Raw genomic sequence first — 24,234 nt, forward strand, 5'->3', positions numbered from 1 at the left:
GTTTTCTAAAACACGTATTAATTTTTGTCAAATTTTTACTTTATCGATCATGGAAATTAGAGAGGTTCAAAACATTGGATAAAAATAAGTCAATAAATTTGGGAAATTATAGGATATGTGTAGTTGTTTTTGAAGGCTAAAGGCTTTTCAACTCTAGTGGGAACTGTTGTCCAACTTTCATCGCTGGAGGGTACACGATGACCGGGAGGAGGGGAAGTTTCACGAACAATCTTTTCAAAAACCTTCTCTACTTATTAAGTGAATAAAGTCGCAGACACCTTTTACTGTAACATATACAGGATAATTAAGTTCAAGGGCAGCTATCAATCATTTAAAAGATAGCAACTCGATCGAATGATTGATTTACTAGGTCCTTTCCAGGTAACGGTTGAGCGAATCTCTGAATTTCATAGATAAAATTTAATGTTGTCTATAAAAGAATTAAATGTAATACGGGGGTATAAACTAATTGATATAAACTTTAATTTACTTTAATTCACTTTATTTGCTTGTACAATTAATTATTACCTAAATTAATTACTAATAGACCAAATGCATAATGTAAATGCTTTCAATAATATTTTTAGAATGCAAACTAATGCCTTTGGTATTAAGGCCGATTAGCAATAATTGGTTAGTACCATAAACAACTGGATAGTGTATTATACCGTTTCTTTGGTTGCGTATAACTTTCGGTAATCTTAAAGTTGATTCGAATAAAATGGCACTAAATGATAATTTGTATAGAGTACAAGTTTTGGTAAAATACCATAGTCTGGCAAAGAGTGTTCAAGGGCACTTGTAGAAGGCACGTCTTACCTCATTAGAAATGAATAACTACGATACTTTTTATTAAAAAACAAAAATAAATATTAATAAACTCAGTCTAATAATCACGGAAGTATATAAAAAATAAAATACTTTCAGTAATGTGCGTTAATGATATAAATGAGCTGACAATTTAAGAAATTTGAAAGAAAGAGAGGGCGAAAGCAATTTTCGTATTTTTTTATTTGTTTAACCCCTAAAGCGCACTAGGGATCTGAAATACTCCAAAGAAAATATATGCTTTTAACCCTTAAAGTAGACTTGGGGTCTAAAATACCTCAAAGAAAATAGCTTTAATTGTAACTTTTAGGATTTAAAGTTTTTTGTTTGTACCGTCAATTGTGAAAAACCGATTAATGAGAAACATTATTAATTATTTTGTAATAGAATAGTTGAAAATACAAGTTTTGTAGACATTATAAAAAGTTTGGGTCTTTTAGACCCCACGTACGTTTTATGATATTAATAGGAAGTGTGCGCTTTAAGGGTTAAAATCTATGAACTATTACTTTATAGTAGCACATATAGCCTTTCTTAGTTACGATAAAAATATCGCAAAAATATAATTAGCAATGTACAAAGCTTTTCCAACAAATAACAGTTATTCTGATTAACATTCGGAAGTACAGACATATATTTGTCTAATCTTGCTGACTTTGAGCGATCATTAGTGTTGTCAACTGCATTGATAAACTATTTAATCAGTACGTATGACTGACCTTTTTATAAAAAGAATCATTGTTCTCGTAATCTCATTTAATAATCGGAGTCTTTTGAATAGCATATCTGAATTATTCTAAATTCATCGTTATTTTAACAATCACAGCACATGGCTACAGGATCTTACTTTGTGTTCATAATTCGATGATTTTAGCAAGAGAATAATTTTTAACAATACCCTAAATCGCATTTGCACGTTCAGCAACAACTGCTAAGGTTTCTAGCATAGGGGGAGTTCCAATCCCTGTGGAAAATATCTTCCAGTTGCTTACGAATTCCAGTAGAACCAGTTTCCTCAAAAACGGTACCAATTCCAGCTGTATTGACGAAATAATCACCCGACCAATTGCTCGTTCCAATATAAGCTGCCATGTCAGTTACCATATATTTATTATGATTCACTCGTGAAAATGGAATCTTGTCAAAGTCTGCGTTGGACGGGACTACAAATCTTTTCTATAAAGGGAAAATATAATTATATCACATCATATTAATTATGACTCTGTTATATGCTTCAAACTTATATTTACCACTTCTATTTTCACTCCTTTAAAACTATTCGTGAGGTCCATTAAAGATCGCAGCATAAAATACTGATACCTTCTCGTATGCTTCCAATAGGAAATGAGGAGTCTCACATTGACTTTACGTTCAATTGCAGCTGTTTTCAAAGCATCTTCTATAATAGGCCAATATCTGAGAATAGAATGGATCTGATTATCAGACCAAATTCAGTACCACAAGCATTAATATCACTCTTTTTGCTGTACTTACTTTACTTTTGCACTATATATCATTAAAGGAAAATAGTCCATTACAGATATATAAATAAATTTCTCTGCTTTTTCTATACAATGCAAAATTGCATCTAAATCATTCGTTCTTCCTTTTGGGGAAAAAGGAGGTGGAGAACTCTGAGCAAAAAAATATTTATTAGAAAAAGTAAAAATAGCAGAAAATTTTGCTTCTACATACTCACTGCTATGAAAAATTTACAAGCGTTTCCATACGTGGAGCAGTTTATAGGAGTTTGCATGTTTATTTTTGTACTGTAGTTGTCTGGCCAGGTAGCAGGTACTTTTCCATCTTCACCTAATTTCCAGTATACCTGAAGAAAATTTATGAACCACTCAGTTGCTATGAAAACTCCATGAAATTAACACTACATTAAACAGCATTTCTGATATTTTATTCACACGAAAAACTAATCTAATCGTTAACACGACTTAATGTATTTATATTTGAAAAAATATGCGAATACAATGAAATTACAATTGATTCGTTCAATAACAATTGCTCGACTCACGTCAAATATTTTTGCATAATCCTTGGCAAGGCAGGTGCAATTTAAAATAAGCAATCCAAGTTCTTTAACGTGCGATAGCGATCGCCAGTCCATATTAGCCGATCCAACGTATACGTGTGTTCTGTCTATGAGCCAAAGTTTCGTGTGTAGTACACCAGCTCCCAATAAAGCAGGAAAATTCAGACTCAAAACCTGTAAAATATTATTCATCCATTATTACATTTCCTTACACAATTTGCTTCCAGTACCAACCTTTGCTCCTGCTTTCTTCATCAATATTTCCGTATCGATATTAGGACTCAATTGGGAAGGCATATTTTGGGTAATTTTTAACGTCAATCCTCGATTCATCCCAGCATCCAGCAGAGCATTGAAAACATCTTCTCCCTAAAATGAAGAAATTGTGGATTAACGATCTCAGAGGAATTTTTGATATATGTGTGTTAATATGCATTAATCTCTAATTTATTACTTTTTTCGCTGAATCATCAGGATAAACATCCTCCCTCCTCATGGTCCAATACAAGGATGCAATCTCTATGCTATTTTGTGCCATAGCAATCAGGTCCATCCAAGAATCATATGTGCTGTTGAGACGAATCTGATCCTTGCTGTAGTTCATGCCAATTGGCATGGATTCCACCAGGAAGATGTTGCAGTTGTCCATGCAAGCCATGTCAGCATCTGCACTGGTGGCATTCAAGGCATATTTTTCCGCTACGTGGTCCAACAGTGGCAAAAGGACCACCAGAACTATCAGGATCAGAATGACCGTGATGGGAATGCAGCTTGGTCTGCACCAACCTTGGGCTCCCCACCTTTTATCATGGAAAATTGGACTTTTCTTAGCATTGAATCGATCCTTCTCATCCTCAAATTTCCCCACCCACCCCAATCCCAAGCCCCTAAAAAAAAAATCATAACTATAGAATATTTATCAGGAAAGTACTTACTTGGCATTTGTGAGGGGATCATCCACATCTGTCCTCAGCATAAATCCTGTTTGGTCCCAAAGCTCTAAGTCATCGTCAGCGTTTGGCGAGGTCACGTCGAGTCTCGCGTTTTCCGACACCGTCTAGATGAATCAGAAATTTATGCAAGTGCGATAAAAACCTAAGGATCTTGATGAGAGCTCTATTGACCTAACGATTAAAATACAAATTATTTTGTTTTATTTGGAAATTTTTAGTGATAAGAATTTTTATATTTTTTCTAGACTTTTCTGGTACATTAAAAAACTCGAGGCACGCAATTTATTTGGAGATGAAAAGGTAGATAATCGTGCGAGCTCGAAATTATAGTGCGTCCCTTTTATTAGAAATCATTGGTATACGTTATGATGGTGGAGGTGCTGGAGGAGGGAGGGCTGCGGTGGCCAGGTCAAATTCATTTTGCGATAGTTGGAGCGTAGCTTCGTTTCGTGACAAAATCTATTAAGTCTGATCGATAGCGAGGCCGAAACTCAGAATGAAGCAGAAAGCTCCATCAAATATGCATCAAGCTCGAAAACTGACATTCGAACATGGTGCCAGGTGCCGAACTACCACGTTTCCATTCCCAGACTATCGATATTTTTTAACCCTCATAGCCCTCATTTTTGCCCTTACTTCCCTCTAGCTCGATAGAGTTCCATCCACAAGCTGTTTTAACACATACCAAAAAATTCTACAATGCCTCTCATTCAGTTTCATTCACATTTTCTTTTATAATTCAAATTAATTTGTTAATATCCAAACCATTACTTTTGTTAAATTCTTAATTCTTCGTCCGTAAACGTTTTATGACATCTTTGGTCTGTAAACCTGGGTCTTTCGCGTCTCGACCATTTTTTGCATTGCCAATAAACACCGAGTATATTTCTTATTCTCCAATAGAAATTAATATTCCAACATCCATGCAATTACTTTCAGAAAACTCTTAATTGAAATTGTTCGATTAAAAAATCTACGAATAATCGCGTCGTCTCTTTAAATCTTTAGCAATTTCACGAAGCCCGCCATTTTTCACCGTTCGTTTTGTAGGATTCGATTTATTTTTGTTGATTCCCCGAAAAAGCTTTCTATTGAAATTCGGTGCATCGTTCATCCGTGTTGGTAAATCGTTTTCTGAGTAAAAGCACGGCGATGATGTCGAGCCTTTCTCTGGCGAATAATCTGCAATAATGGACGATACAATGCTAATCCGTTGTTTGCTGAAAGGCCGTGTGTGCGATTGCCATATTTAACTATGCCGGAGGCTCCCTTATTTCTCAAATAATCAATTCTCTAATGTAGCAAACTTAAAAATAAACTAAACAACTCTGCATTCCCAATTAACGCTGTTTGACTCGTAAAGAGTCCGACTCATAAATAAATTTGCATATCGCTAAAAATACTTTATATAATACGCACGGTTTTCTCATATTGCAGCTTTATCGCAAATAAACCAGTATTCGGCGCATGACAAACCGCTCATAAATGTCGAGTGGACAGAAATATTATTAACGAAGCATAAAATGAGTCGTGTGGCAGTGAAAACAAAGGAGCAGATAGTAATTAATATCCGTTGATAAGACGGCAATTATAACAGGGCAGGAAGACGGTGACCGATACAAAGTCGCTTTGTTTTTTTTTACAACTGATAAATATTACGCTACGTAAGTCCATAACAAATATCGAGCGATACCACGATGAGTCTATTCATCGAGGAACGGTCTTTAATACGGATAATTCTTTAATCGCTCCTATTTTTTCCGTCGTTAGCTTTTGGTCACGTGACCACGTGAAACGGAAGATGCGAGGTTCGGGTTCGTTGATTAACGTTTCGCAGAGCTTCCACTAATCCATTTTATAATTAATGCGAGCGTTCGCCACTGGTATAAAGACGAGCTACCCCCTTTTCCTCCATCCACACTCGTGTATATCTATATATACACTTAAATATAGGTTCATGTCACGAGAATAGAGCGAAGCGAGCATCAACTGCACCGCCATGGGAATTGGCTTTCACGCATCAGAATCCACTTCTAGGAACACATTGATTCGGGCTTCGTGCCGATGTAGCTAATAAAGCGAATGATGCCTGTAATTCAGAGGACTACCCCTGTGTCTCAGGGGCCTCTACTTTTGCCACTCATTGCCCTCTGTCATGCACCGACAGGATCGAGCCTTTCGCAGGAAGCAGACGAGTGGAGGGGACACGCACGAGCATCAGAAACGCACACCTATAAAAAGAGGCAAGATTGCGTTTTGTTCGAAAAAGACTCGGATCTTGCATCGCTGCATTGGAGAACACGTGGTCCCACGACTCGGTCCTCGGCAGAGATGTCAGATTCCGGTCTTTCACGGCCAATGAGTCGAATGGAGGGGGACACACACACGCACTACAGACACACATTTACGCGAGATACGCGAGTGTGCGTTAGTTGTCAAAGTGCAAAATCTGGGATCCGAGGTCCTCGAGCTCCCATCGTCAAGATTCTGCAAGTTGGACGCTAACCCACTAGATGGCCAATCGGTATCTCGAGCGATAAAAACGCGATACGTTGTAGGATAAAGTTGTATCGATTCTTGGTGCAACCACTGATAAACGCCGAGTTGTTGTTATTATTATTTTTCATCGTTATTAAAAGCGTTGGAATTACTGGAGGAGATTTATGGTAGCTCCCGATGATTCGGATGCAAAATCGATCGGGACGAGCCGTCGACTGTGGAACCCTTTTGTCCTTTAGCAATCCACTTCAAGTTGAATCCGCGAGGCACCGCGCACTTCTGGCGACTCGAAAACCTCCTCGTTTCTCTAGCAGACTGCATGAATTATGGAAATTTTCTATGTGTCGGCATTGCTGTAGTATTTCTCAAGGTCCCTTGTACTTTATGCATGTTTTATGATGTAGCGCCACGGCGGGGTACGGGACGCTTTAAAATTAAAATGCCGTCGTAAATTGTGTAACGTTATCAGAGTATATCGACTTTATTCGACCGTCTCCCAACCCTATTTTAATAATCAAATACATCTTTCCACTTGGATGCATTAAAATTATATAATTACCGATTTGGCTTTGCGCGAGTTTTCGAGTCGTCCGAGGTTATTAAATATAAAGGGGAAAATAATGCACGCATTCGGATAGGATAATTTAATGATAAAGGCTTCACGTGAATTTCTCAATGACGATACAAAATGATAGAGAGGAGAGAGAGAGAGAGAGAGAGAGAGAGAGTTGCTGGTCGTATTGAAATATTCAAGCGCGAAACTGTCTCGTGTCTCTTGAATAAACAGACGCTTAAATGGCGGAAGTAAATCCTACCGATAATTTATGCTTGATCCTTGGGGTCCTGCTTTTTCTGGGCGGAAGCAAAACAAGAACATCTTGATCCTTCTCTCGTGGCTCGGGGTATTTGGTATAAGCCTTGCTGGTCGAGGTGCCTTTCGCCGATAGAGAAGAGGAGAGCGTGGTCGAGCCTCCCGCAGTGGAATATTTGGAGCAAGCGACGTTTGTCACGTTGTTGCTGCCTCCGTAAGACACGTTATGGGTATTATTAACCTGCAACAGTAATGACTCTTTAAATTCGTCGCGGGAATTGAATTGAAAGTTTTATTCCATCGAATTTAAGCCCAACGATAGTATCGGGAGACCATATGTTCCCTTCTGTCATTATAACATGCTTAACCGTACAATACCACTGTTTTCGGCGGCGAAGGCTGAAAAACAAAAATATTTTTGTAGGTTAAACTAGCTTCGGAATAGCTCCCAGCACGTAGATCAGTATTATCGTACGATTTATTCTCGGTTCTATATATACGTTTGGATACTCACTACGTAAATCGTCATTCTGCTCTTTCGCTACGGTTGATCGTTATAAAGCCTACGTATGTATACACACTGTGCAAGAGAATAATCAACGCTGCAACTTGGACAAACAGAAAATAAAGCTTGTGCATCGGCTCAAGCGGGGGAGGGGGGCCTAACTCTCGAGCGATGCACCGATTGGATCAAGGATTTGGCGGGAATTTCGAACGCGCCAAGATGCCACTCGAGCGGAGCTCCGATCTTTCAACCTTCCCGTAAGGATCGATTTAATCCGTACGGAGCCGTAAAATGGAATAATGCTCACCTGTACTAATATATGACATGCCTGCGAGGCAATTTGAAATAATCCGTCCTGCAGATTACGTTCGGTGTGCGCTGTACTTTCCGTGCTGCCCTTTTTCCAGTCAAAGAAAGACATATTGTTCATCGACAGCATGTGAGATGAAAAAGCTTTGATTAAAAGGCCAGCGAGTACGAGACGTCGTTCATTGTTTTTCAGCTACGTGCATTGCGACATTTTTGATTCGGGTAGACCTTGGCGTCATTCCCGAGTCGAGGAGAGAATCCAATGTGAAAATCCAATTTCTCAATTCCTTAGGTTCATTATCGATCACGCGTACTATAATTATCACAGCTGCATAAACTCGCTATCGAACTGTCACTCGATCTTAGGAAGCTTGCGATCTCGCATGGCATGGTAGTTAACGCGAATCGTGCCAGTAATTGATTCAGTAGGCCAACTAGAACTAGACCCGTTTACTACTACGCTTCTAAGTACGTTTCTAGTCGATGTAGGGGTAAGGGATCATCAGGGGCGTTTCGCAGCGGACCTGCGCTTAAAAGACTCGACTGGCCTCGATCCAACTTCCCTAGAAACATACATTTCGCTAATAGACTCACCTATAGACGATAGTACAAACACGACTTGATAGTTAAATCAATCATCGACTTTTCTATTTATCCAATCATTTTTTCATAGACTTTGGATTGCCATCTAATTCATTTATGACTATTTGCCAACACTCTGCTATTACCTTTAGCTGATCATAGCTTTTCGCCTCACGACTCTACTGTATCGTCGCTTAGTCTTTCCCTTAAAACTGTCGTTGAAATATGCAAAAACTTGACATATATCCATTATTTAGTTTTTCATAATTCACGCCAAGTCTCGTTATCTCTATAGCAAAGTTCAACAGGCTGAAAGATTGACCGGACTATGTTTGGTTCGAGTTGCAGTTTTCACTACGCTTATATTGCATCGACATTGATCTTTTGAAATAAAATTAATGCTCCAGCGGCTATTTTCAGCTTTGAATTATTAATTTAACGGTGATATTCCAGCAAACGACGCATGCTCGCTCGTGGCAGCTACAAGAACCTAGCAGGGGATACCGTGGCAGATGGAACCGGTTATTCTTCATGGAGGAATGCCTGGACACAGCCTTTTTGGCGTTCCTCCGTCGAAACCTCATCGGTCACTATCTTTATCAATCCTACTGACTATATTTGTTCCTTTTCTAAGGGCCCACAAAACATTTTTAGCGATTAATTAGATCCTGCAAAGACCGTGTCGGTATGAAAAAAATTATGAGCTGGATATATCAAAGGACTCCCCCTTTTCATTTTAATGCAATCGTCCTTTCTTCAACGTAATAATGTCCCTGATTCGTTGCGCTTTTATTGTTAAGGGAATTATTGCAAAACGTTTTATTAATCTTTTTAGATCGATAAAGAAACGAGACACCGACGGAGCAGAGCTACGCTACTATGTAATTATCATTTCTTGCCACAAGATTGCGTTAGTGTCGCCATGGAAACGACACGCGTGACTTTCAGTGTTTCACGTAAACCGGTGTTCTTCGAGCATTTTGTAATTATCTTAAATATATTAATCCGACTGTCTATTGTCCATATGACGCAAACAATCTTATCAAGCGATAAAAATTAAAATTGATTCGACACAAGCAGGATTTTAACCAATGATTATAGAGACCGATGTAAGAATTAATATATAAAAAATTTAATTGCAATTTAATCGCAAGGAATAAAAAAATTAAACATAAACAATTGCAACAATAACGTGCAGGTTCACTAAACTTACCACTGTTTACCTTTGGCGACTGGCAAAAATATCGCAGCACTTTGAAAGTTTACACGTTTCATGACGATACGATATGGTTTAGAGGCTAGGATAACAAGCCGAGTGTTTCCGGAGAAACACGAGGCAAGAGTTTGCAGCAGGGATCGAGCGACGCCCATCGGCTCATTCCCCTCCGATTTCTCTAGCGCGTGTTCCGAACGTTTTCCCACTGTAGAAGCCTTCTCCCACCACCACAACTCCACTTCCACAATGCATGGCTGTCGATTTAAGGTTAGCTTGTCCAAGTTCATCCAACGAATCCTAAAACCATTCGAAATTCCTCAATATAACCGAAACGTTACCATGCATCAAGAAGTACATGCTCCATGCAATTTTTCCATTACAAACTTATGCAGATAAACGAAGGTTTTCGATAAGAAAATGGGAAAAAACTTGCAAATTTTCGACGAGGTTGACGGGTCTGCGCAGAATGCAGACGTAATAAGGCGCCAGAGCGGAGTAGCCAATCGGATTGGTCGACGTGCCGTGGAAGCGCTGGCATAGGTCGGCGCCATTTTGAGAGATAGAACCTCAAGTAGGATAACCTTGGGCGTTTCTTCCCCTCTCGAGGGGCGCACGAAATGTCGCGGTGAGTGAGCGGAGAGAAGGCAACGCGCGACGTGGACAGGAGAGGAAAACGGCAGACGGGCAGAGTGGCCAGAGTAGTGGCGATATACTCGCCGTTAGTCGGTGTGTGTATACACGCGAAGGTAGCCGTAGTTGAGTCGCCAGTGGCGTTGCACTCGATCGGACGCCATTGTTAGCTGCTCGGGAAGACGCTAGGTAAACCAGACTTCCAGCCGTTTAACCTCTCTGTTATGCCGAGGAAAAAGTCATCCTCGCCTTCGTAACGGCGGTGTCCTCCCGTTTTTACCATCGCCGAGTGAACGACAGGTGTGCCCGAGACTCGGGGTCACCAGGTCCTCATCCTGCAGTGCCTCTTCTTGCATCCCCCCTCGACTTCCTCGCGAAGGCATCAACGCCGGCACTCAAAACCACGTTCCTCGACGAGAAATGTGATTTTGTGCATCTCGTGCTGTGTCTGTGCATTATGTGATTGTGCCTGCGCCTTTTGTTCACGGTGATCGTTTCGGACCAGCTCGAAGGTTAGTCCTCAATCTCGCATCCCGAAAATCGATCTTCAACAACGAGGTGTCTCGAATGTTTCATCGACATCGCGGAGTATTTTTCTTGCTTTAATCGAGAATATCGAGCGGCCAATTGGGAGCCCTTTCCCCAACGAGCCCTCCTTTAGTCCCTGCGAGGAGACTCCGCCAGAACAAAGTGTATCCCCCGTTTTAAGTTGCGAACTCGGTCCGAAACCGCTGCAACACCTGGCGCTGCCCATGTCATTAAATGACAGGAAGCCCGGGCCTATTTTATGGACAAGGAAGTGGAAAATTTGAACGAATCAGTAACGCATTGGATGAATCCCTTCGGGAGAGTCCTTTGTGGAATAATAAGCATATGGTTATCGACGAATAATGATGTTACGTGAATAACCGGCCTGTGTCAAAATAAAGTTCCCACTCTATACAATGCAGACTCATCCCAGCGTTAAGCGTAAATCGCTCCATATAAATCGTATCAAATACAAATCACAATTCGCATAACGTCCCTGATGTAAAATCTTTCTCTTTAAAATAACAATCTACATCCTCGTTGTTTTTAAAACGTCTCGCAAGGCTGATCCTTCTCAAGCCCTAAAAGCGTCTTAAGACCGTTTCAAGCTCAAATCTTGTGGACTACGCTTATTAAAATGTTTCACACGAGTGTATAGTGTACCACAGTCTATTAGAGACGTTTAACATTAGCTTCCACTCGACGATAAATTGGATTTAGTAGTCGTGATGCGATAAGTGGTTCCTGCCAGGATATATTCTGCGTACAAAGACACAATCGAGCGTTACACACGTGTGCTTGCTACAATTTTTCTAATGCTCCTCTAAACAAATATTTAAGATACAATAATATCTCGAAAAACTCAGTCTTCCAAACGTCTAACGTCTGTTCCATAGGGAAACTTGAATTATTCCACGCGCAAATTAAAAATGAGTCTCTTAATCAATTGCTGGTATTTTATTTTTTTGCAGATTTTATTTGAAACGAGGCCAATGACGTTTGGAGAGGTGCCACTGGATGGTGTAATTATTCCATGGAAATTGATCTCGCGCTTTTTACCGATGCAGAGAAATCGGTGATTTAAATACTCGTGCGCGAGGAATGTGGCTGTAGAGGCAAAAGCTTTGCTAGTTAAATGCGTTTCAGTCTTTAGCGCAAATAGATAGAGGCGTGCACAAACACACGCTTGCCCTTGGTTTCACATGCTGCACAGTGATTGCAGTGCACGTTTTTTCAACGTGAGCCTACCGACCGATAGCGACCTGTTTGCCGTTTGAAAAAACCTGCTGGTCCCCGCCCATGTGTTGCTATTAGGTCTCGCATACGCGAAACGCCATAAATCAACAAGGCACGAAAATTAATTTCTTAAAAATTCCATCGAGACACTACTCTATCTTTTACTCCAAGATTACTCATACAGCACAATTGACTAAAAGTTGTCCTATAGTTATCTAATTTACTAAAAGACACCTAAAAGGTGTCTTTAAGTCATTTGGTAATCTATGGGTAACCACTCTACCTCAATTTCGATTTTCAATGTATATCGTCATTAGGTGTGAAATTGATCTTGAAGTGTGAAGTTGTTCACATTGGGTACAGTGAGTCCTTTAATGATTCAAGTTAAAATATTTAATCAAGCATTTATATTGCTGTGATACGTAACATTTGAAGTATTTATCAGTAATGTAAATATATAAGAATATATATATATATATACAATAATAATAAATATACAAAGTAATCAATTTCACGTGCAAATGATCAATTCCACCACGAACAACGATATTATTTATCGAAGTGGTTTTAAAATTCTCATGAAAGAAACTCCATAAATTCTCGAAGCATGAGAATTAATTTTTAAAAATGCTACCGAGACATTATCTTTTAAACGAATATTCACCATTCCATTTTAATTTTGATTTTAAATGCACACGATTTACCAAAAAAAAAGCGTTAAAATTCTCATTCACGGAGTTCCGTAAATGATCAATCGACGAAGATTAATTGCAAAAATACCACGAGACACTGCTATCTTTTACTCAAAGATTCATCGCTGCAAAAAATTGTCGATGTACATAATTTATCTCGAGGGAGTGGAAAAAAATTCCATTGATTCGTGTTGTGCGAGAATCAAACGGATGATTCTCAATTGATTTATTGCCAGAGAAGAGGAGGTTTTCTTTGCTCAATGAGGTCATCGTCAATATCGCGATACAGGAGAATTCGAGCTAATCTCGAACCGACGAGTGACGTATGTGCAATCGTGTAAAGTAACGATAAGGCGAGAAAAATGGTAACGCACGTTTTACAAAGAGAACTGGCAAACGAAGGAGGGTAGTACACGTGTACTTTATTAAATAATTCATCGTTCGACCCTTCCCCATTCACGAGCCTCGCATATAGAAGCTTACGTGGACTCTTCGGGTTAGCTATAGCCACACGCTTCCGCAGATTCTTATTACAATATTCCGTCTCCTCTATTTTAACATGAACCCGTGACAGTCGTACACTTTATTCGACTCGTTAATAAAGCCCGAACGCTCTAATTACGAAAGGCCAAGTATATATATATATATATATATATATAGATATCGCTATCCGCAGTGATCTCGATAAGGAATACTCGCAAAATTCGTTACGTCTCTATTATTTTCCTCCCCGGAGCATCCAGCGCGGAATTCCATCGGCGAAATCTCCCGAGGAATTCTGTAATTGGGATGTAAAGGAAAATGTAAGTAGAATCGCAAGGTATAGGGGTAAAAATGCGTGAAATTATAAATTCCAACCGCGAGAATGCATAGTTGTCATATCTCGGCTCGCTCTTAATCCGTTTACTGTGTAAGCACGCGTAAAACTTTTATTAGTTTCACGATTTTGCGTTACTCGCATTCTTCCCGTATGAGGAAGGAAGGAGCTAAGCGCTGCGTTGAAAATTCAATGCTGGACATTTTTCCCCGAGCGAATTCTGTTGGAGGCTGATTAGCCCATCGGGAGGTTCGGACCTTCCCGGGATGCGCTGGAATTTTCCAATATGGCCGACCCATTGTTTTTTCATGGTCCGTAAGAGGTCGGTAAATTGGCGAAAAGAATTTCTCGCCGCATTTTTCGTTCGTTAGCGCGCCGAGGATAATTTCGATCCAGCGGTGAGGAGAGTTAAGGCCATCCGCGAGGTTCCGATAGAACGGCGAGAATTTCCATGCTACGATTTAGCTTTATCCGCGGAAGACGTGCCCATATATGATGAGGAGGGGGGTCCCGTAAAGCGTGCCATGCTCGAGTATAAGGGCAAGCCGTGTACTAAACCGTACAATGTTCCCGTAAAAGCCTCTAAATATACCTAATAAAGTAACTCGAACTCTCTTTAGTCCCGTGTCCGGGAAAATGGCGAATATTTCCTCATACCCCCCCCCCCTTCTCTTTCTCACGGTTAAAAAAATACGCACGGTTGGCGATAATAAAACTACGCTGGTTTGCCTCGGGGCAGATCCCCGGAGATTGCACTCGTGTGACCTTGTTTTTTCTTCTCCCCCCTTACTCAACAATTCCACTAATACTCGCGCATCGTCGAAGAGCGCGCAATTGAGACTCCTCGAGTCGTCCTGACGAGCGGCTAATCGCCCGTTCCAGGAATCGCGATAGAAAGCGAATTTTTCCCCGCTGATGCCACTCGTAACGCTCGGGAAAATTCTTGTATATATATATTTCTCTTTCAACCATTTTCCTCATCCGCATTTTTCATTCCTGACACCACTACACACTCTCTTTCCCAACCAATCTATTTTAACCTCTTGAAATTCCTCGTCCTTATAATTATCGTCGATATAATCGAGTCTCTTGGTCGTTCCACTTTTAGCCGCGCGTTCCACTCAGCAAAAGTTTCAACGATTATCCGCAGACCCTAAATAGGTGATGTCTCCTCTAGAAATCAGTTTTAAGCGAGTTACCATTGCAGTGTTCGTTGAAATTGAATAATACTGGAGAGGGTTATGGGTTGGAGCGATTGAAATAATTGCGTGAATTTTGCCGAAAGAGAAATTTCTCTTATATATATATATATATATTGAGGCGTTGTGTATAGTCTGAACGTTACTCGCAAACGTTTTACATAATATTGCAAGATGTTGTGACCGGAATTTTTCCTTACGCGAGCGTTTTTGTGTCTCAGCGTTCAAAGTGTCTCGACTTGGAGTTTTGTTTATTTTGATATCGGTTCGGGCGAGTCAAGGTTCCCTCGGGTTCCTAAATAGGTGATGACTCCTTTAAAAATCAATTTTAAAAGAATTATCGCATAATATTGTCCATTGAAATTAAATATTATTAATAGCTATATACATATATGTTGAAGCGATTGAGATACTTACGAGAATTTACCCGAGAAATAAATTCCTCAAGCATATATATATATATATATAAAGCTTAATTTACAATCAGAGTTTAATTCGTGAACGTTTTACATAATAACGAAACATTAATTATTCCCAACACACGATAAAATTTACTCTCTCCGCGTTCAAAGTGTCTCCACTCGTACCATCCATTCATTTCGATATCGGTTCTGAAACCGAGCTTCTGTCCAACAAAGAAAATTACATGGAAAAAAATGTCCAGAGTGCGTTAACCGATGGTAAGGGTCAAGGTCGAGTAGATCGTCGACCAATTACTTTATCGAGCTAGCCGCGTTTCGGCACGTTCCGTGCGAACCGTGGAAACGTACGAGTGAGTTACGGACGCAGGATACTCTCGGAGCGAGTCGAGTGCGGTTGATACCGGGGCTCGAGCGGCATTAAAGCTAGGAAGCTCGTAAAAATCCAAACCTACCTAGCTCTACCTAAGAAAGTATCGCGACGATAACCCAGCTGGGAGTTTATCTGGCGTTGGAGCGTAACGGCGGCGCAGCGTCTAATCGTTCGGTTGATTTAACAACTCGAACGACCGATAAGACCATCTTCCACTCCGCAATCTCGCTAATCTCATATTTCAGCTCTCCTCGCATTTTTACGACGCTCGAATTTCACTCGAACGGTTAATAAAATAATCCTGTGATGGTATCTCTACAACCGGCTTCTTCGATATCGCACCTAATGTATACAAACTTTTTATTCCTCGTTCGTCTTTCTTTTCCTCTCTTCCAGTCTTATCGATCGTCCTCCGTGCGGTAGTCAAGTTTGGCCTGCAGGTACGCGAAATTTCTCGCTTCTCGAGCAAATCTTTTCCTTCGAATCGCTTCTCTCTCTCTCTCTCTCTCTCTCTCTCCCTCTCTCACTCTCTTTGAAACAGCAGCTTATTTTTCTACAAAGAACACAAATATTCCACCAGTTTTCCTCCGATTGTTAAACCGCTCCTAGTCGATTCTATTATTTACGAGAAATCGATGCGAAAGTTTTAACGCGTATTTTATCGCCGGAATTATCTGTCAACTTGATAAAAAATGAAGGTAAATAGGCGGTGCGTATTCCAACGGAAATTGTTATGTGTTTCTCGGGCCGTTTCACCGATAGCTATCTCTTCTGGCCTGATGGCTATTAGCAGCGCGCGCGAACCTCCAAGGACTATGGTTTTTCGAAATTTCCAGACGTTCCGATTATTAATTCCTTCCGGTTCGCTTCAAATATGCAACATCAAGATTATTCCCTGGAATATTTCAGGAAATTGAATTTCTCCTACCTCTGCTGCTGCTGCTCCTCGCTGCCTGACAATTTGACAAATTTTATCAGCAAATTCGGTCTTGGACTTCCGATGGACCTTGCGATCATAATAATAATAATTAACTAACGAAGAACGCGTGGACAAATATCTCGCAAGGATTAAACATGAGAGAATTGTTGCGTTGGTAGGGAAATGAGAGTATAACGTATGCATTGATAAAGGGTGCAGGAGGTTGGGGGGGGGGGGGGGGGAGGATAACATTAGTGAAAGGGCAATTAATTTGTCGAGAGTAATCAAGGATGCCATAGACCAATGAGAGAGTCGAGTGCATGGTTGTTCTCTCTCTCTCTCTCTCTCTTTATATGTATATATATATGTTAAATGGGATAAATAAAAGGTCCCTGTGTTGGCATAAAAGGCAGCCGGGCATTTCTACAGAGGAGCAAAGGTAGCAAGCATCGGTTGTACACATACGTGGTTCGTCCCACTTTACGGTTAGTTGTTTTTATCGCCATTGTACGCCATGACTCACCGGCGTATCGACTCGCTCGCGATCGCGCGGCTCGTAATAACATAGAATTATTTACACGTGTTTCTCTTACACGTGATTTCCCGTTCGCATACGATTCTGTTTGCCCGTCCCAATCCACGCCGTTTAACGTTCGCCTTTTTTTCTCTCGTTGACACTCGTCAAGAGCCTTTTATTCGTTTCCAAGATAAAACCACGCTTGATACCGAGAAGGATCGTGTTTAACCCGCGAGCCTCTATTATGAAACGAGACTCGCTAGTTTTTCTACAATTTTTTCTTCTCTCTCTCTCTCGGAGAGTTTGGAGAGAAACATTTTCGTCTCGAGGGACGAACAGTGAATCGCGCGATTATTAAAGAAGATGAGTTTGCATTGTCGGTGAAGAATTAGGGTGGAGGAGGAGGGGGGATTGACGCAATTTTCTCGACTCGTAAGCAAATACAATTGCGGTCCCTCCGCTCCCATAAAAATAATATTCCCACGAAGCGAAAAGTCCCCGTAGCGCGGAGCACATTTATCTTGTCGCTTAATCACCGCATTACGGACAAACGGAAAACTCAATACCGGTTCGCAGACGGGCCCTCTTGAAATTTCTTCGGCACCCTCGCACAGATCCCGCTTATACCAGCTCACGAAATCAATACTCGCGTGTACGCGCATAACCGCAAAAACCGTAATGGTCCATCGGTGACTTCTGGCCGCAGGACGATTTTTCATCGCGTGCTCCCCCTTTTTCCGCCCCTGGCCACTTGTCGAGTGCGCCTGCACCCGCGCGCTCCCTGTATTTTCCCGGGGGCAAGAAAGACAAAAGGAGCTCTCGGGGACCAGATGACTCCTTTAATTCTATTAACCCGGAATCTCGTTAGATCGATCAACCTATTTTCCCATATTCCTCAACCTCCGAAACGTTTTCCAACATTTTTCTCGAATCTCCGTGTAATTCCCCGCGATATCCCCGGATCCACTAGCGTTTTTCCAGCGTTTCTATCAATCGACCACACGATGTCTTCGCTATTTTCACCGTGGAACGTTCGTGTAATAAGAATTTTTCTCCAGCAAGCTGATCAGTTTTTCGCTGGTTCATTGACTCGTTTAAACCAATTTATCAATTAACGGATCGGCTTAAAAAGTGCGTGAGACCCATTGACGTGTTTAATTTAATTAATTGGTCGAGCTTGGAGAGCCGCATTGGCTGTGAAAGAAAGCGGGAAAGAAAAGGGAGAGGAAGTAAGAGAGAGAGAGAGAGAGAGAGAGAGAATGGGAAATCTCGAAGCACTACAAGCAGGATTATAGTTGGAGAGAAGGTAGTGCACGGCCATTCCAGTGAATTTATAGATGTGTTTGTGTGTTACAGGATGCAGGGACTGGCATTCCCGCGGGGTAAAGGGAGAACCACCCCGACGCTGCTGGCTCTACTGCTGCTGGCCGCCACTCTGCCAACCCTCGCAAACGGTGAGTCACTTTCTCTCTTTCCGCTCTCGCCTACCTCCCCCCCCCCTCCCATCCCCCACTCTTATTCCCTGTAATATTGAAATACCCAGATTTCTAGCTGCTCCAACGTTACAAACGAAATTCCATGACTTTTCCGATCGACCTGGCCGCCATTTCCTCCTCAAAACACTCCGGCCATTCCTCCTTTTATTCTCTCTTCTCTAAAATTACCCAAGTACGCGAGCGAAAAACCTGACGCTGGATTTTTGCCAATCAGATTATTAGGAGTGCATCTCTGGTAAGTTTTGGAAATCCTTGCGTGAAATTGTAGGAGGGATACACCTAGAGGGTTTGTGTTATTTGGGTAAGTATTTTTGGGCAAATTATTTTATGGTCTTTGCACCTTTTGTGTTTTTTATTTTTTTGTCAGCCTTGTTTATATGAACAGGCCGAGAAGGTCCCGTTGGCGATAGTCTTGCAACTGCGTTGACACAGTACTACTGATTTAAGCAGAAAATATTAGAGCGGAAGCAAAGTATGAATTTTGCATCAGAGTTTCGTAATAAAATATTAAACAACCTCGTCCGGATAAGCGATTCGTATATATGTAACAACATCGACGAACGCGACACCTTATTTTTAATTGAAAATAAATCGTCGGGCTAAGGTTCCGAAATAATCCAACGAAAAAAAGCAGAAAAACGATATTTTTTTAATTCCACCGCAGAACAAGATGAAAATACCCTACCGTACGTGTGCTGTAAAAATAGACAGGAAGTGGTACATCGGTCCATGCGAAAGAACACACGCCATGAAAAAAATAGTATTTTGCAGAATGATTTTTCTAGCAAAAGCACTGAAATATTTGAAGAAAAAAAAGTAGCGCAATCAAAATTTTATTTGATCCTGTAACATGCAAAAAGTGGGGTGAGAAGGTCCGGTCGGTCCGTCTATTGATATTCCGTGGTATTTTCCGTTTTGAGGTCGTCCAGGGGCAAACGGTCGATTTATTTTTCGCGCGAAAAACGTTGGGCCGAAGAAAGCGAAACGGTGGAATTGCCGGGACTGCGTATTCCCTCGGGAGGAGCGCGGGTGGGACGCAAAGGACACCGAGGGCAATAGAGGGACCAGGCTACACTTCGCACGCTCCCAGAATCACTAATGTCGCCAATATCCTGTACACGTCTGCAAACACATACGTGGCAATGGATGCACGAGTATTACCATCGATCCCACCATATTTCGTCTCCGGCCGTTTCCGCAGGGTCACGCGACGCTCAAAAATCGGAAGCTTATTGGCTGGGAATGACCAAAGCCATGAGCGCCCGACTGCATTATTTATATGTATACTTTATACACTTACTTCATGGTATACCACCGCCTTTGTGTGCGCTGCGTCCACCGTGAATCTGCCTTCGCTCTTATTGACAATACAAACAAGGCTCTTCTCCTCCATCGTCTCTCGAATATTCAAAGCTCTATCTCCTGCTCTTTAATTCTATGTTTGTATTCCGTGTCGAGATCCTTCTTTTTCGCACGGTCACGTGACATTGAAACATCGGAAACTCGTTGGCTGGGAATCATCGAGACTGTGAGCACTTAGCTGTATATATGATTAATATGCTCACTTCAGAGCGCACTGACTTTGTGCACGCTGTATCCAAATGCCTCCGCCTTCGATCTTATCGAGATAACGCAAACAAAATTCTTCTAATCTAGCTCCTCTCACATATTCAAAAACATTTCTCGATTTACCTAGCTCTACATAATTTCATTTCAATCGAGTTTATCGATATATCAATGTATATATACGTGTAACGTTATCCACATTGAGCGTCATGCATTATTTATACTCGGCCTCTGTTCCTCGAACCGGTCCTCAAACTTAACGAGAATATAAACAAAATTCTTCGAGTCTCGATGTTTATCTCAGGGATTTAGTATTTATTTGACGTACCTTTTCGTCACATACAAATTTACTGCTCGATTAACGTGCATTACTGTACACACTTTTTCTTCCCTCTCTCTATATCTCTCCTCGTAAAGCTTCGCGTTATTATTAGAGACAATAGAAGAGCCGTATTGTTGCTGGAAACGACGCAAAGAGGAACTTGTTCAACAATCGAATAATTCGAGCTTTTTTTCCAGACGGAATTCGCTGGACAATCGCGATGTCCCATTTAATATTTCATGCCGGTGACACGTATTTATTTTAGCCCGTACTGGCGCCAAAGTTTAATCTGAACAAGACAGGAAATCGGAATTTTATAGAGAAAATTGCAATAAAAGCGACAACTGGCAACGGAATGAAATAATAACGACTAACACTAACACGGAACTTATTTTTTTTACTCTTCGAAAATATTCCTATTTAAAATTCCGAACGGTTTGCAAGAGAGTTCGCGCAAATAGACTTCCCTTGGCTCGTCAAACTTTCTATATATATATATATATATATATGTAACACAGTCCTAACATCCACTTTGCAGTTTTTCGACGGGAACGGATAAACCCTGGTGATAATCGTGCAACGTTTTTTATCGAGTTGCACTTTTTCCTCTGAGTCAGCCGCGAAGACTCAATTACAAAATTTTTTGCTCCAGGATTGAGACGAAATATCAGTTTTTTACGGTGTTCGCGTGGGCGTGGAGGACAGTTATTCGCTGCTAATTGCCAGAGTCTCCTTTGAAGATTCGCACTTGTGCGGAGTTTTTGGTCGGAGATCCAGCGGGCTTTTCGCGGATCGTTATTGCGGATGACGAGGCAATCGTAAATGTCCTTGTAGTCGGCTCGTTAACCGGCATAAATGGAAATATAAAGTTTTCAGCGTGGCCCAGCCTTGTCGTAAATTCGTGCCAAATGTATTTTCCCCTTTGGCTAGTTTAAATATTCAAGAAGGCGCGGGCGGAATGCGAATAAAGTGGATGCATCTGTATGCTCGAGAATTTTATCCGAATTTTGACCCGCTCTCGCGAAAATATATACACGGGCGAGCCTCCGAAATTCGCTAATTTATTTAACGCCCCCTCCCCCCTCTGACAAAGCTCCGACCTCGCCAAGTTGCGTCAGGAGCGATCGCTCTTTCGTTTCGTTCAAATCTTTCGCGTTTTCGCGTGCCGTGCAATTTTCCCCAAATACATATATATATATATAATACACAGGGCGTAACCGTCGAAAGGGTGAAAACTCGAGTCGAGGCTCGAGGAGGAACAGCGGTGCACGTTATTTCGATTCAATATTAAAGAGCTCGTGAAAAATGGTGGAGGAGAGAGGTCGGCAAAGCGTTCCGTCAGAGTTTTTGGCGTATAAATACTGCGAATTCTGGTGTGGGGGGGGGGGGGGGATCGAGCGGCTTTTTCGAGAATCTCTTGGAGGGTTCGGGACACGCGTTGGTCGAGTTAATGGGGCGGTTTTCAGATTTCGCCTGCGTATGTATCAAGCTTGTCAGCGTCGTCGTCGCCGCACGGAGAAAAGTGGCACGTGCTTCAACAGCCAGCACTGCATTAGCGCGGGACGTTCCGCCGTCGCCTTCCGCGACATCTGCTCTACCAGAAAAAGCCCCCCTGCCCTCCCCGCCGCACAACACATACACACATACAGGCGTTCCCCCCCTTCCAGGAAAGTTGGGCCGTCGAGCAGTCGACAGTGAAAAGTCACTCGGCGGCAAAAGCCGATTAGTATGATCGATTGCGTCGTTTTCTTCAAGTTCGCACGCCCTTTTTTCCACTCCCCTTATGCACCATTAATACCTGCAATTTGCACCTAGCGTTCTCCACCTGCGAGAACTACGCCTCTGTATAACTGCATCCCCCTCCCCCCCCCCCCTCTTCCTATTTTTCTAATTCAGATCGACCTAACGGTGTCGACTACGTGGCTCCGCTACTCCGCCAGGCAAATGCGCGTGGAAATTCTATTCCGTTTCTGAAATTCTTCAGCTTCGCTGCAATAGGAGAATGGGGAGGTTATTTTATTCGACCATTATAGTTTTTATGATCCAAGTTTGATTAAAAGCGAGCACATTCGTGAACTCGGAATTAATGGAGTTTAGTCGAAGATTGGACTTTAACGAGCTTGTGGGGGGAGGGGGGGGGATTTTCCTTGTCCAGGGTACATTAGTTGGAACGGGATGGATGCACGGGGTGTGTTATTATCGAGTCTAAGCAACATCTGACGTGTACGAAGCGAGTCGACTATAGTCGAGTCCAGGTCGTTCGCAGTTGCTTCGCGAGCGAGGCGTTTCTAGTTTTCCCATCGATTTTTTCGCTCGTGACATCTGACGTGGTGAGAAAGGCGTTAATGCCATTTTTCTCCACATTTAGCACGGGCAGCGCCTACATTAGGCGCACGCGACAATAAATCTCGATTTGGATCCACGAGCCGGAAAGGAAGTGTTGGCTCGGCGTGGAGGGGCTGCTGAAAGCATTTCCAAGTAATTTGGACGTTCGTTAACTTGTTAACGAGTTTTTCTACTTCCTGCGTGCTCGAAAAACCCTTAAACGCGCCATATGACGCGAGAAGTCTGTTTATTTGACGTCTGGACTGTCCTCGAGCAAAGGGGCGGGGGTGCCGAGTCGAGTCCTCGAGATAAATGACGCTTCAACGACGAAACTTGCATCTCTACTACTACATTTTTACTCCCACCACTCCCCGCCCCTCGACTTAACTTTCACCATTTTTCACCCACTGCGCTCGCAATTCCATTTTTATCGTCTCTCGTTGAATTATGCTTTTCTTGTTAATTCTCGTATCGAGTGTATATATAGATTGGAATTGATCGATCGCGTCGTATCGAATGCGTAGTCTTGTTCGAATCAATTATAGAATCACTCGGTTAAACTTGCCTCTCGACCGGGTTTCGAATTACAACGTAAACGCGTGTAAAAAAAATACTCTTGTAAAACGTGACCGGGAGAGTCAATTAGGTAAAGTAGAACCTACGAACGCTACATTTATCATTCACGCTTCTTCCAATTTTTATACTTCGATTCGACGTGGCGAGGCTGTACGAAACTTGACGAAAGAAAGTAAATTAATGAGATTTTTAACATTAATTTCTGTAGTTTTATCGATGCACGGAATATAAAATCCGAGAGAGCAGAACGCATTATAATCTCGTCGGTATTGAATTAAGGTGTAAATTGTACGAGGTGTTATAAAGTAAAATAACAACAAAAATTAAGGATTGATAAAAATTAAGCGTTGCAATATTCGATCTTTCGCGAGATCACAGGAAAAGGCTATACAAATACAGGAATGCGTATAAATTTATATTAGTTTGAGAAATTTGGTATTAGGTATCAATGGGCAAGAAAGGGCGAAACTTTGGTAGAGGAGAGAGAAGGATTGATTACTCTCCTAGGCATTCGCTTCTGGGGGTGTTAGGCGTCCACAGGAATCTAACCTAACCCCGGAATGGCGATGTCCTCTATATCGTGTTTACCACCCAAACGTCCCGGGCATTCGGCTAAATATTGCGCTGTGCTAACGGCTCTCTCACGTATATATATACAGTTGCTCGAAATAACACACACACATATACACTCCTCCCTACAGTAGTCGAACATTCGTTGCAGAGCCGGAGAGGACGGAAGGGTGCGGATTTTAAACGTTTAATGGACTGATGAGCCCCGTGCCTTCATTAATATAATTCGTAATTGAGTCATGGATTTTCCGGCGGTAATGCATCGGTCAATTTTGTAAATTTTATACGCTTGCACCAATCTC

The 24,234-nt window shown here is 41.7% G+C and overlaps 2 protein-coding genes across 7 annotated transcripts in view; one reads left to right on the forward strand and one right to left on the reverse strand.

Annotated features, from left to right (window-relative positions):
* Positions 1-495: 495 nt before the first annotated feature.
* LOC136774423 (5'-3' exonuclease PLD3-like) lies at positions 496-8,567 on the reverse strand. 5 transcript variants are annotated; one of them, XM_066728703.1, is made up of 11 exons: positions 7,650-7,936; positions 7,514-7,534; positions 7,140-7,376; positions 3,808-3,929; positions 3,327-3,693; positions 3,107-3,241; positions 2,855-3,046; positions 2,528-2,656; positions 2,323-2,462; positions 2,079-2,244; positions 496-2,004 (listed from the first exon to the last, which is right to left on the reverse strand). In XM_066728703.1, exons 1-11 carry the CDS (start codon positions 7,662-7,664, stop codon positions 1,747-1,749), a joined length of 1,782 nt encoding a protein of 593 aa, XP_066584800.1. In that variant the 5' UTR covers positions 7,665-7,936; the 3' UTR covers positions 496-1,746. The 5 variants fall into 5 exon arrangements, with proteins under 5 accessions (XP_066584800.1, XP_066584801.1, XP_066584798.1 ...); XM_066728704.1 differs by having other exon boundaries at positions 7,453-7,534; XM_066728701.1 differs by lacking the exons at positions 7,514-7,534; positions 7,650-7,936 and adding an exon at positions 7,948-8,567.
* Positions 8,568-10,398: 1,831 nt separating this feature from the next.
* The window catches only part of LOC136774028 (uncharacterized), a 33,221-nt gene continuing 19,385 nt past the window's right edge, over positions 10,399-24,234 (forward strand). Inside the window, exons 1-2 of one of the 2 annotated variants that reach the window (XM_066728062.1) lie at positions 10,399-10,889; positions 18,434-18,531. In XM_066728062.1, coding sequence (XP_066584159.1) covers positions 18,435-18,531 — 97 coding nt within the window. In that variant the 5' untranslated portion in view covers positions 10,399-10,889; position 18,434. The remainder of the gene's footprint in view (positions 10,890-18,433; positions 18,532-24,234) is intronic. The other variant, XM_066728063.1, reaches the window with a different exon arrangement.

The sequence above is a fragment of the Prorops nasuta genome, unplaced genomic scaffold (assembly GCF_024137725.1).
Source record: "Prorops nasuta isolate Cenicafe-Biocafe unplaced genomic scaffold, Cenicafe_Pnas_1.2 PNAS00006, whole genome shotgun sequence".
NCBI lineage: Eukaryota > Metazoa > Arthropoda > Insecta > Hymenoptera > Bethylidae > Prorops > Prorops nasuta.